At 44.1% G+C, this 14135-nt stretch overlaps 1 protein-coding gene across 2 annotated transcripts in view; it reads left to right on the forward strand.

Annotated features, from left to right (window-relative positions):
- Positions 1–14135, forward strand: part of LOC124256098 (probable methyltransferase TARBP1) — a 163452-nt gene that overhangs the window by 17408 nt on the left and 131909 nt on the right. For both annotated transcript variants that reach the window (XM_046690049.1, XM_046690041.1), the window contains exons 5-10: positions 2373–2473; positions 7575–7710; positions 7828–7924; positions 9466–9667; positions 10723–10956; positions 11095–11204. In XM_046690049.1, the coding sequence (XP_046546005.1) occupies positions 2373–2473; positions 7575–7710; positions 7828–7924; positions 9466–9667; positions 10723–10956; positions 11095–11204 (880 nt within the window). The remainder of the gene's footprint in view (positions 1–2372; positions 2474–7574; positions 7711–7827; positions 7925–9465; positions 9668–10722; positions 10957–11094; positions 11205–14135) is intronic.

A 14135-nucleotide genomic window follows, 5' to 3' on the forward strand; every position in this document is an offset into this window, starting at 1 on the left:
TATCGTGGGAGGGACTAAACGCGTACGCTTTCCTGCCTCCTGCGTTAATCCCACAAGTCTTGCTAAAAATCAGTCAAACGAAGAGCCTCGATCTGATTTTGGTCTCGCCTTACTGGCCAGCGAGAACTTGGTTTCCAGACCTGATACTAGGAATCAGAAAACCAGTACTTCAGCTCCCACTACGCTCCAATCTACTGATACATCCGCACACCAAACAAGTGCACAAAACACCAGAAGCATTCCGACTTCACGTGTGGATTGTATCAAGGCATGTTTGAATAAGAGAGGTTATTCCACCAGAGCGGCGAAGGCGGTCACGCTTGCACTACGTAACTCTAATCGGAACTTGTACGATGACAAATGGCTCAGATTTGTCAATTATGCTGCTAAGAAAGGATTTTCAGACAGATTTGCTACACATCCTCAAGTGGCAGATTTCTTATGTTTCTTACGTCAAACTAAGAATCTAAAAGGATCTACACTGTCCACTTATCTTGCAGCCATAAGTTCAGTCATTACTATGAGAACGGGCGTCAAATTGACTAAAACACCGGAGTTACTCGCTTTGTTACGTGCCTTTCGATTGGAAGACCAGAAACGAAAGTTTCAAGCGCCAGCCTGGGATCTAAATGTTGTACTTCAACACCTCACAAGTGAGGCTTACGAGCCATTGTTATCTGCGTCATATGAATCATTGACCCACAAAACCTTATTCCTGCTAGCGTTAGCCACTGCCGCCAGGATGTCTGAAATTCACGCTTTGGATTACGAGAGAACACGTTTTGATGATATTCATAACATCGCTCATCTGGGACTTCGCTGGGATTTTATAGCTTAAAAATCAACTACCAGGTCAACCAGACAGGTTGTTCCATGTCCCAGCTCTCTCATCCATACTTGGACCGCGGGATACGATGGACTTATCACTTTGCCCTGTAATGCACTGAAAATATATCTCCAAAGATCCAAGCAAAGTAGAGGGAAATTCAAAAGATTGTTTATCCCTATATCTACCGCCTCACAGACAGAAGTGTCACAAGACTACCATTTCTATTTGGATCAGAACTGTCATACTAAGAGCCTACAAGGCAGCTGGACTGGACCCTCCAAGTGCTGCTAATCCCTACTTAAATTAGAGCAATAGCTTCAACTTTGGCTTTACATGGAAATTGCTCATTGAATACCATTATGGAGGGATGTTTTTGGAGATCCAACATGGTGTTTGCCAACCACTATCTGAGAGATATCACCACCAAGGACGTCTCAGGTATCCACCATTTCGGGTCCCATGGTCCTCAAGCTCAACAGTTGACAGTTCCACGGAGAAGATAAGTCTATCTTGTTGATTTTATACTTATCTGATAACAGTACTAATAGCTACATGCTATCTATATATATTTGCTTAAGTTAAAATATTATCTTAAGCTCAGTACTATGATTTATATCATAATATATATATACCTACAACTCTTACGAGTTTCTACTATTATATATATGTTCAGCTTAAGTTTCTATCCTTAAGCACAGTCATATGTTTTTTTCATAACATGTATAAGTTAACAAACTCTCAGTAGTTGGTTACTATTATACAGCTTAAGTTATCATTATACCTTAACCACAATTCTGTTATAGCTTATATATATGCATATTGTAAGCTTACTATTTTGGTTCTTATAAAAGTATTCATTATAAACTATCAGCAGTTTATACGATCACATTAATAGCTTTAGCTTAATTAATGTTCTATATACTTTTATTATATTCAGTAAATTGTAATAACCTTCTTTAAAGGCAGCTGTTAAATTAACAGCAGGAATTCAGTTCAGTGCCTTCATGAAGTTCCCATAGGGTTATTACAATCATCTCAGTTCAAATCACTAATTATTAAAATCCAAAGTACATATAATCCCACCTCCTAATCCGTAGGATTCTACAAGCAAATAAGCATGAGTCAGGATAAGAAAAATATGAAATTTTTAAAGTAAAATTAATATTTTTATACTTATCCTGACTCATGAGGTAAGCCCTCCCGTCCTCCCCACTTAACACTTTGGATTTCTCGGGAAAAATAAAGTGTTGGGCTCAAAACAAAAAAGGAGAGAGTGAGGCACATGGGCTTGGGTGGCGCCCTCGTTCCCAGCTTGTGGAAGGGAGGTAACTCGTGGTGAGTACTAAAGAGTGATTTTTTATTGAAGGGAACTTCAATTGGGAGATACAAGTGTTCCACTAGGTTCGCCAGAAGAAGACAAATAAATAAGACAAGCAAATAAGCATGAGTCAGGATAAGTATAAAGATATTCATTTTACTCTAAAAATTTCATTTTTACTTTAAAAATTACATTTTGGTTGATTTCTCCTGCGTATGTTGCCAGGCCCCCTGGGGTGGAGGTTGGGACTTGTCCCCCTGTTGGAGACAGCCTGGCTCACTTCTTCTCCAGCTGCGTCACACAGCTGAAGTGTAAGGAGAGACAAGGTAAGATGCTGGTAAATAAGAATGAGACTTTATGCCAATATGAAAAATCTGAAACAAAGTTACTTGACCAGTTGGGGAAGTATCAAGAGTTATAATATTCCAAAATGTTATGTATATTTTACAAATGTTTCCTTATCCTGACTCATGCTTATTGCTTATATCCCTTCTCCTTTTGATGGTTCCTTTTGATCCTATTCAATTCCCTGAAGAGATCACATAATCACTCACCAAGAGTTGCCTCCCTTATTCTCACCAAAACAGTCCAACGTGACCTGAGCTTAGCTCTTATCACTGTCTCTTTCATCGCCCTAGCTGACGGTCGAGCGGTCTTATGGGTCCTCTTTGCGGCACATATCCTTTGCTTTTCGGCCTTATAATCTAAATTAGTGGCCATGAATTGTATTTAGATTCATTTTAGATTCATCACGATGTATTATATCATGTAAATTTTCACTAAACTCTGTGCATTTACACTCTGTTGCAGGTGGGTGTTTACCAGTGGTGCCATGTCAACAGTGCAGATTTTGTCAGTCTGCAGCTGATCCACACCCTTTTTGCCCCTCTAGCTGCCTTCATTCGTGCTCTTTATTAGCACGTAAATATTGTGCTCATTTATCAACAGATTTGTTTAATAAGTATTTATTAGCATGTTTACGCAAGTTATCAGATGAACAAAAATGTATCAACAAGGCAGTGGCTGTGAGGGGTGATTTCCAGGCAACAGAGAGTGAGATGTCACAGCGCACTATGGAGAATTCCCCCGAGATTTCTCCCATCTGTCGTCTTACACTAAGACTTGACAACGGTATAAGAATCCATACCGAAACGTCGCATCATATATAATAAAGAAGTTGTTATCCATAAATATTCTTACTTTCTTATCGTCTTACAGAGACAGCCACGCAATCTACTTCTAAGAGGAAGTCACCTCATAAGGAAGAGACTGAACTACAACATTTGGCGACGAAAAAGAGAGCGTCTAGATTATCTAAGAAATCTACATCTGTGAGATCTGCGTCATCTACTCAATCTACTAGACTGTCGAATGCTCCTACATCGTTCAAGAACGCCTTGTCATATCTTGACAGATCACCACCGGTTCTAGAACCGCAGATCATCTTGACGACATCATAGAAGACATCTACTAGTACTCCTGTAGAATGCGCGAACCACAGTTCGCAGAAGCGTTCCTCAAAGGCGTCCTCATCGAAAAGGAAACATTCGTCTCATCGCAGATTGTCATCTCTGACGTCAGGGTCCGAGAACCTCACTACTGATGATCAGCGCACTTTGCCACGAACGTCTTGTTCTACTACCGTATCCACACAGTTCGCGAAAGGGTCCGCAAATCAGTCGACTGTGGCTTTACAGACGGAAAGAGAATTATCATCCGAGGAAGAGTTCGCAAACTCTCAACAACGGAGATCTTCATCTCATCGTAATTCGTTGAACCAAGCTGTGGATCAGGATTTTGTGGCTAGCATTACACACCAAGTAGTCTTGGCTATGCAACAAAAGTCATCAGAGAATCAACATTCGAGTACTCAGCCTACACCTACGGCATCTATCACTGAGCCCATCTACCGACACTGTGCGCAAACCCCCAGGCCTGCGCGAATCTACGCCGATTAGATCTACACCTGAAGGCTACTTTCGCGGATGAACACCTTCGCGAAGGGCTCCACAGTCGGACGACTCTGTCATCTTGGAGGATAGAAGAGATGATGCACATACTCCTCAGTCTACGTTCGCGAACCCTCAGCGTTTGCGAACCTTCAGCGTTCGCGAACATCGAAGGATCCTGCTCCTACAGCTAGCCAGCACAGATGTTCGCGAAGGTACTCACCTCAAGCCAGACTTTCGTCGAAGGGATAACTCACCTCACAGAGGTTCACGAAGAGATGTATCCACAGATAGAGGTTCGCGGACAGAACACTCTCAAGATAGATGTTTGCACAGGGAGGAATCCTCAGATACAGGTTCGCGAAGGCAGGATGAAGGTTTGTGAAGGGATACAGGTTCGCGCAGGGATGAATCATCGAGACATAGCTCTCATAATCAGGAGACTTCGGACTTAGTAACGGACTTCGCCTTCCCAGACTCAGAAGTTACAGTATGGATTGCTAATGGGTTGAACTTGGAGTCTCCTTCTAAGGATAAAGATGAAGTCTACACTTATATGATGCGTAACGATGACTTCGACTCCATCCCTCCGATTGAACCTTTATCCAAGATACCTTCTAACCTACGCACAGCTTTGAGAAAGCTACAGGGCAGATAACAGCAACATAGACATCTACAGGGTTCGCGAACCCTAGGGTTAGCAAACCCTTACATCAACATGCAGGATGTTGACGTTGACTCTATTACCATACGTCTGAATAAACGAAGCAATGATGGAAACAGATGAGGTCTTATACTGGGTAGCAGATGGCATGCGGATATTGTCGTTCACTCACTCACTCCAACCCAACAGAGACGTACTGCATATACGCTGATGACTTCGACTCCAATATGATATCACTTATGAAGCCGATATCTCAAGTACTGGAGAACCTTAAGATGACCTTTGGAAAGGGCTTAAGGTTAACATCGCCTTTAAGCATACTTGAACGGACGTACAGATGATTGTATCAATACTCGTCACTCAGCGTGGGGATTAGGAATTATATCCTATCAACTAGATCCATACAGACATACGTCTCGACAGCTTCCTTCCTCATGCTCGGAATAAGTGATTCATATCACTAAACAAGATTTACACTTGGAGCAACCCTTAGTCAGGAGACTTATATGAGCGGCGTAGGATTATGCACGCTCTTACTCACAGATTTTATGGAGGCCAACTGGCTACAACACTGGTGATGTCATGCTTGAAGCTGATTGGTCCACGTCAGACAACGCCTCCCACTGACAGAGCAGGCTCCAGCATGTTTTCTCATTGTAAACAAACCCGTGGTACGGGGGAATACTTCATCGGCAGCCTTTGAAACAGTAGACAACTACAGCCTGTTATCATCATGAAAATCTAATAGATGTCTAGCCTTTACAGCAGGATAAACGATGTTTATTTTGGAAGTTGTCGCTGATAGAAGTCGGTATGCGCATCTCAACGATCAAGTGGCGTCGGGAAAGTGGTCCAAAATGGAACAACAGCTTCATATCAATCTGCTAGAGATGAAAGCAGTGATGTCATGCTTGAAGCTGATTGGTCCACGTCAGACAACGCCTCCCACTGACAGAGCAGGCTCCAGCATGTTTTCTCATTGTAAACAAACCCGTGGTAGGGGGGAATACTTCATCGGCAGCCTTTGAAACAGTAGACAACTACAGCCTGTTATCATCATGAAAATCTAATAGATGTCTAGCCTTTACAGCAGGATAAACGATGTTTATTTTGGAAGTTGTTGCTGATAGAAGTCGGTATGCGCATCTCAACGATCAAGTGGCGTCGGGAAAGTGGTCCAAAATGGAACAACAGCTTCATATCAATCTGCTAGAGATGAAAGCAGTGATCAACGCCTTCAACTATGGTCGAGTTTGCTGAACAACAAGATGCTGATGATCCACACGGACAACTCCATAAGGCGTTCTCCATAAACCGGCAAGGATCCACAAGATCTCCAAGCCTGTTGCAGCTCACATTCCAGTTGTTCCAGATCACGCAGGAAGAAAACATCTGGATAAAGGCGTGTCACATACCCGGAGCCAAGAACGTACTGGCAGACGCTCTCTCAAGACCACTACACCCGTCACCTACGGAATGGATGCTCCATCCAGAAGCGTTTCGGAACATAAGGGAGATAGTATACCCCACGATATACCTGTTTGATCCTCAAGCCTGGGCAACAGATGCAGGTTCAATAAACAACTACAGATGTTTGTCATAAACCCAGTAATCAAGTTACCAGACCTAATAGAAGAACCTGCTTATACATCCGCACACCAAGCAAGTCCACGGAATCCCAGCAGTGTTCCAACTACACGTGTGGACCGTATCAAAATGTGTTTGAAAAAAAGAGGATACTCCGCCAGAGCAGCCAAAGCAGTAACTCTAGCGCTCCTAGAGCTTCCAACCCACACGAAGTCAGAGCACTGGCGTCAACACTAGCTCTACACGGAAATTGCTCTATACCGACAATTTTGGAGGGCTGCTTTTGGAAGTCGGACATGGTGTTTGCCAACCACTACCTCTGAGACATAGACACTGAAGACGTCTCAGGCATTCACCAATTTGGGCCTCTCGTTGTAGCACAGCAACTAACGGTTCCTCAAAGGCGCTGAAATGTCACCCTTTATCATGTCGACTTGCAGATGACTTTTACTAGGAAAAGTATTAGTTTGAAAGTCCATGCGCACAGTCTAGGACAGACTAGCATGAGTGATTAAGATCCTGTGTGGGTAATAACCTTACCTGCACATAAAGGGAACGCAACTCATTTATGATAAAGATCTTATCATAATCTATGGGTTGTTATAAGATATCTAGTTACAGGAGAATAGTTTATCTATAACCACACGAATCAACATGATTCAACTTGTCTGAGATTGAAGTAAGACAAGAAGTGGTCCCCCCGAGTTACAACGAAAGTTGGAAGAATAGGACCACGGAAATGTCGTTCGCAGTTCCCATGGGGGGGATACAGGACGTATCTAAGGACAGCTGTTGAATCCAGTGGCTTGACCCACCACCTTTCCGACGGATTCTATAAGCAAAAGATCATGAATCAGAATAAGGAAATATATGTAATTTTTTAAGTAAAATTGATATTTTATACTTATCCTGACTCATGACGAAGAAGCCCTCCCAACCTCCCCGTTGAAGACACTTGAGATTTCACTGCAGATCCAAGTGCATGGGCAGAAAAACAGGAGAGAGTGACAAGTAAGGCACGTCACATGACTGGTTTGCGCGGGAATGGGCAAAGGGAGGTAACTCGTGGGTGAGTGTATTTGTACGTCCGCGTCGGGAACTTCAAGGGATTCAAGTGTTCCACTACCATTCGAAGAGGAAAGGGAGATAAGCAAAAGATCATGAGTCAGGATAAGCATAAAATATCAATTTTACTTAAAACATTACATTTTCCTTCTGCCTCCTCAGGTGACTTCCTGACTGCTGTGTGTGAGACATTGATGTCATGTACTTGGGGATCCACACCGATGCTGTTCCTGTGCCGGGCACTGGCTAATATCCCACCAACACCCATCCTTACTTCACGCATACTAACACTCATCAAGTAAGTTACTTACTCTATTTGCCCTGTCATTAGTGTAAAATCTGTTAAGATTTCTAGATTTCTCATTTTAGCAAAAAATGAAGACCTTTTGCGTGTATTATGTTCTTGTTCATCCAGGGATATGTTGACAACACTGATGACAACCATGGAGCCTCTACAGAAGGGTGCTATTCAGTGCTTCCTGCTCCAGACTCTCGTACACCTGACTGACAAGGTAGGTCCCAACACCGTCACCTGACCTGCTCCAGACTCTTGTACACCTGACTGACAAGGTAGGTCCCAACACCGTCACTTGACCTGCTCCAGGCCCTCTTACACCTGACTGACAAGGTAGGTCCCAACACCGTCACTCGACCTGCTCCAGACTCTCGTACACCTGACTCACAAGGTAGGTCCCAACACTGTCACTTGACCTGCTCCAGACTCTCGTACACCTGACTGATAAGGTAGGTCCCAACACCGTCACTCGACCTGCTCCAGACTCTCGTACACCTGACTGTCGTCCAGACCCTCTTACACCTGACTCACAAGGTAGGTCCCAACATTGTCACTCGACCTGCTCCAGACTCTTGTACACCTGACTGACAAGGTAGGTCCCAACACCGTCACTCGACCTGCTCCAGACCCTCGTAGACCTGACTGGCAAGGTAGGTCCTAACACCGTCACTCGACCTGCTCCAGACTCTCATACACCTGACAAGGTAGGTCCCAACACCGTCACTTGACCTGCTCCAGGCCCTCTTACACCTGACTGACAAGGTAGGTCCCAACACCGTCACTCGACCTGCTCCAGACTCTCGTACACCTGACTCACAAGGTAGGTCCCAACACTGTCACTTGACCTGCTCCAGACTCTCGTACACCTGACTGACAAGGTAGGTCCCAACACCGTCACTCGACCTGCTCCAGACTCTCGTACACCTGACTGTCGTACACCTGACTCACAAGGTAGGTCCCAACATTGTCACTCGACCTGCTCCAGACTCTTGTACACCTGACTGACAAGGTAGGTCCCAACACCGTCACTCGACCTGCTCCAGACCCTCGTAGACCTGACTGGCAAGGTAGGTCCTAACACCGTGACTCGACCTGTTCCAGACTCTCATACACCTGACTGACAAGGTAGGTCCCAACACCGTAACTCGACCTGCTCCAGACTCTTGTACACCTGACTGACAAGGTAGGTCCCAACACCGTCACTCGACCTGCTCCAGACTCGTGTACACCTGACTCACAAGGTAGGTCCCAACACCGTCACTCGACCTGTTCCAGACTCTCGTACACCTGACTGACAAGGTAGGCCCCAACACTGTCACTCGACCTGCTCCAGACCCTCGTACATCTGCCTGGCAGATAGGTCCTTACACTATCACTCTAGGCCATCATACATCTGAGTGACAAGGTAGGTCATGAGATTATCTCTCTGGTGACAACGTAGGTCATAACACTACCTCTCCAGTGACAAGGTCATTCATAACACTATTTCTCCAGTGACAAGGTAGGTCATAACACTACCTCTCCAGTGACAAGATAGGTCATAACACTACCTCTCCAGTGAGAAGATAGGTCATAACACTACCTCTCCAGTGACAAGGTAGGTCATAACACTATCTCTCCAGTGACAAGGTGCCCCAATGTCCTAATGTCTGAGGTAATTGTTGGGTTGAATCATATCACTGAAGCCGTACATTGGAATTAGAAGTAGTTTGATAGATCGATCAACACCAATAAACTCTGTCTCCTTTGTCCATATAGACACAAGTAACAGTGGAGGACTTGGCATCCATCCTTGCTGTATTTGAGCGCAGTGAGAGCATACAAAGGGGAACAACTCAGTGGGTGGAGGCTAGTGCATGGCTCCAGGAGGCTGTGACAGAGACGGAGGGACAGTGGAGCAAGGCGTATGTCCGCCAAATGGTCAACAGCATGGTCCAGGACTTCCTGACTGACCCTGGAGGTACTGTTGAATGCACACCAATGCATGTTGTTCATCACATGATAGTACTTGAAACAGTATAAGAACTCTTTATTTTGTTGTAATCAGCATGCTGATTGTTTATCACGTGATTGTACTTGAAACAATATTGCTTGGGATTGTCTCCATATAGCTGGAATGTTGCTGAGTGCGGCTTATCTAAAACTAAACTCACTCATTGTTTGGGATTGATCCTGCTACGACCTTTGGTGGTCACATGACCTGTTTATTTTTTGTCCCCAGCCGCAGCGCGGAACGGGGGACTATATATTCAGCAGCATCCATACGTCCGTCTGTCTGTCCCGATTCTTCGGACGTCCGTACATACGTCCTGATTCTTGTTAACGTAATATCTCATGAACTGTTGTACCCAATGTCTTCAAATTTGGTGACATCTTACATTGGGGAATTACGCAGACACCAGTCCATTTTGGTGACCTTGACCTTATTTTCAAGGTCACCATGACACTTTGACCACTTTTCAAACTCTTGTTAGCACGATATCTCATGCACTGTTGTACCCAATGTCTTCAAATTTGGTGACAGCCTACATTAGGTAATTACGCCAACACCAGTTGATTTGTGTGACTTTGATCTTATCTTCAAGGTCACCATGACACTTTGACCACTTTTCAAACTTATGTAAACGCGATATCTCATAAAACATTGCACCAAATGTCTTCAATTATATTTGTGATCACTGCAGTGTTATGATTTGTTCACATTCGGAACCCAAGGGATTTCAGGGTTATAATGTATTGACTTGCTGGCTGGTGTGTTAACATATGAGATGGACATGGATTGTTGATCGTCTGTAGTCTAGTGTTTCTGCATGATGCAGTATTTGTGTGGAATGACTGACACTCCAATGTCTTTAGTGTACTACTTATAGAGAAATTGTTAACAAGTGTGAACTTCACATGGGATTGTCTTTTGGTTTTCCTTCCCTACCCTTGAAATGACCTTTCTGATCTATTGTACTATTCCAAAAGATTCAAGCGAGCTACATTACATTATGTTTAAATTGTTACTTGCAGAATCAGGAATGTTCAACTCTTTGATGCTGACGAAGATTGTCCGTCTGCTTGTCATTGCCATTGATGCTGGCATATTCAAACAAATCCAACCAGAAGGTGGTATTGGCCTTGACCTCATCTTAGGTCAGATCACAGATGTCATCAGAAATATTAACTCCCATCCCTATATGACAAATGTCAAAGCTGACCGTGCTGTCAGCCTTCTGGCTACCTTGGCAACGGAACACACCAGTGGTGAGTCAGACATTTTTGAACATGTTTGAGATGAAGATCAGGGATTTATGTTGTGTACTTTTGGACTTTAAGAACTAGTCACTTTTGCATTTTGGTCCTTTACCTATAAAAAAAATACAATAACATTTTTCATTGCAGTTTCAGAAAGTGATGGTGTGTTTGACCGGTTTGTACAGGAGGCAGTGACTGGGTGCTGGCAGGAACTCTTGGTATATATTGGAAACAGAGCCACACAGGACCTCACGGAGGTGAATTAAGTCTTTTTCAGTAGAGATCTGTCTTGAGGTACATGTGTGCATTTTCTGCTGCTGAAAATGTCCTATGACAGTTGTAATAATTCTTTTGTGGTAGAAATGGTAAAACGTAAATGTTAACAGTAGCGTAATTTGGGGCATGGCAGCTTGGGAAATTAACCGTAATGGATTTATCTGTACCTGAAAGTCTTGTATCCATTGTTTCACCTATGCGGGGGTCCTTTGGAAGTGGTTCGTTTGGGAGGATATTATACAAATATAAAAGCATTCCCTGTGCTGTCACTCATGTGTGGAACTTTCTGTCTCCCTATTGGCTTGGTAGACCACATGGCGAGGGTCTGTGCGGCCATATTGGTGTAAAGGTATGTGACTGGGGCACGTGATTTGCCGATTGCCTTGGCAAGGACATTCCATGACGATTCCCATTGTTCCATGGTCAAGGTCAATTCCCTGCATGACTATTTAAGTGACCTGGCTTTCTGTGTCAGTTGTCTTGTTGCGGTGATCCGAACAGGTACCATACCGACATCGATAGGGACCTGAGGTCTTGACACCAACACCTTTCCTTGTTACTTAGGGCTTTGTAGTTATAGTGGGTTGGAAAAACAAAGTATCTATAATGAGATAATGTTAGGTCGGTAAGGGGGGGAACTAGTGTAGGAATGAATGTGTTTAGTGTTAGGAATTAAAGGGGATAACCAATAAAACAATACTTTTTCAAGATACATTTAAGAAATACAGTTTGCTCTACCACCATGTATAGTGTAATAAAGCCCACTTTCACCCTGAACTATTATAACGTTAAAGCACGCTTTATTACACTATACATGGTGGTAGAGCGAACTGTATTTCTTTTCTAAGATGCCAAATTTAATACTTTCTAAGGATAATTATGATTATTTTTCCTTATCCTGACTCATGCTTATTGCTTGTCTTCTTCTTCTTGAGAACAAAGTGGAACACGTGTATCTCCCAATTGAAGTTCCCTTCAATTAAAAAATCTCTAATTAGTACTCACCACGAGTTACCTCCCTTCCACAAGCGCGGGAATGAGGGCGCCACCTCCACCCATGTGCCTCACTCTCTCCTTTCGCCCAGTGGGCTGGACGTGAGAGCACCTGTGTCTCCCAACACACTATATCCTTTATTTATATTTAGTTTAGTACCTCTTATATTCAGTTATAGAGGTGTAACTAGTATCCTTATTCAACTTGCATTGATTATTAGTCGTGTTTCTGCTGTTTTATTCACGGTTCGCTGTGTTTGTTCAACAGTTTACGTTAATGAGAATCTGCACAGGTTGTAAACTACGTTATTCCGCTACCGATCCACATTTAAAATGCCCTAGTTGCATTACTCCATGTTCTATTGTTTCTCGTTGTAAATTATGTATTAATTTACCAATTTCTGCCTTTGATAAATATTTATGTTCCGTTTTGAGACGGAAGGCAGATAAATCTCGTAAACAATCTTCAGTCATGGCTAATAGATCGGAAGCTATTATACCCTGTCAACTGTTGACTGACGACTCGCCACCGGCTGGTGGCCTGCCGGAGTTTCCCTTGGGGGATAAGCGTGGGACGCAGTCCGCTATGTCCAAGAAGCGATCTGCATCTCAAGACATTCCGTCTTCACAGTCTAAGACTAGGAAAGCATCCACATCATCTCAGCGTACGCTTCGAACCCCTAGGTCCACAGCTTCGTCAAAAGGGAAATCTATGAAAGCTACAAATAATTTTGCCTCCGATATTCTACCTGTCTCAGAATTATGTTTATATGATGATGACATTCCCGATTATCATTCCAGATGTACGTCATAAGAAACGTCCAGTATCTGCTACCGTCACTACAGCACAGATCAACACGCAACCAGAGTTGCCTACGCTGACGCCTGAGTTTATGATTGAGGGTCCCGTCACTTTCACAGAGAGGCCACCCTCAACGCCAGCGCAGACTGTCCCAGACGACCTGGTCAACCAAATCATGAGGCTGATGGAAGACCGTTACGGTTTACAGAGGCCCCAGAGCCACGGGCCCCAGAGCCCAACCCTTAATAAGTCATACAGGGCCCCAGAGCCCGCCTTGGCTTCGCGTAGGGCCCCAGAGCCCACAAACGCGCCTCCACGAAGGGCAACCCATCACGTAGCGATCACTTCGCAAAGGAAGTCCCAGGCCGCCTCTGCGAAGGAGCTAGAACCTCTCCAGTTGCGAGGGACATCGTGGAGAAGGAGCGCTTTGCCGAGCCCACACCCTGTAGAACACAGAGGTCGTTCGCGAAGCAAGCGCTCATATGTCGATTCGGACACTGACTCGATACATTCGCGAAGGTCGCGAAGGCTAAGTGGCTCCATATCTACCTCGCCCAGAAGATTTAGAAGAGCTTCGCGAAGTCCCCAGCGTTCGCCGAGGATGTCTCCTCCAAGGTCTCCTTACACTAGCCACTCGTCAGTCCGTTCACCACAGTCCTCTCATAGATCTTCCTACAGATCTAGGACTCCGACATGTGACCCTACATCAGAGGAAGAAGGTATAATTTTCTCAGATGCTGAGATTAGATACTGGATGGTGAATGAGTTACAACTTGCTTCCCCATCGAAGAACGAGAATTCAACTCAGACTTACCTGATGAAGGATGATGATGTAGACAATATCACCTTACCTCCTATTGACCCGATTGCAGCGGTACCAGCTAATCTGGATACAGCCTGTTCCAAATCTTCGAAAGTCCAATCTACACATTTCCCGGTCTTCAATGCCAAGAAATTTGCTGGACACAATATGGACCCCTTTTTTCAAGGCCCAGGATATTGATGACAACTTTAAATTAATCAGCGATGCCAAGTCCAGAAGTTACAAAGTAGACGATCGCAAATTCGCTCAACTAGATACCATCGCCAGGAGAATGTTCTTTGGATTGAATAGATC

This window comes from Haliotis rubra, unplaced genomic scaffold (genome assembly GCF_003918875.1).
Source record: "Haliotis rubra isolate DU_JTF1 unplaced genomic scaffold, ASM391887v1 Scf116, whole genome shotgun sequence".
In the NCBI taxonomy this organism is placed as follows: Eukaryota; Metazoa; Mollusca; class Gastropoda; order Lepetellida; family Haliotidae; genus Haliotis; species Haliotis rubra.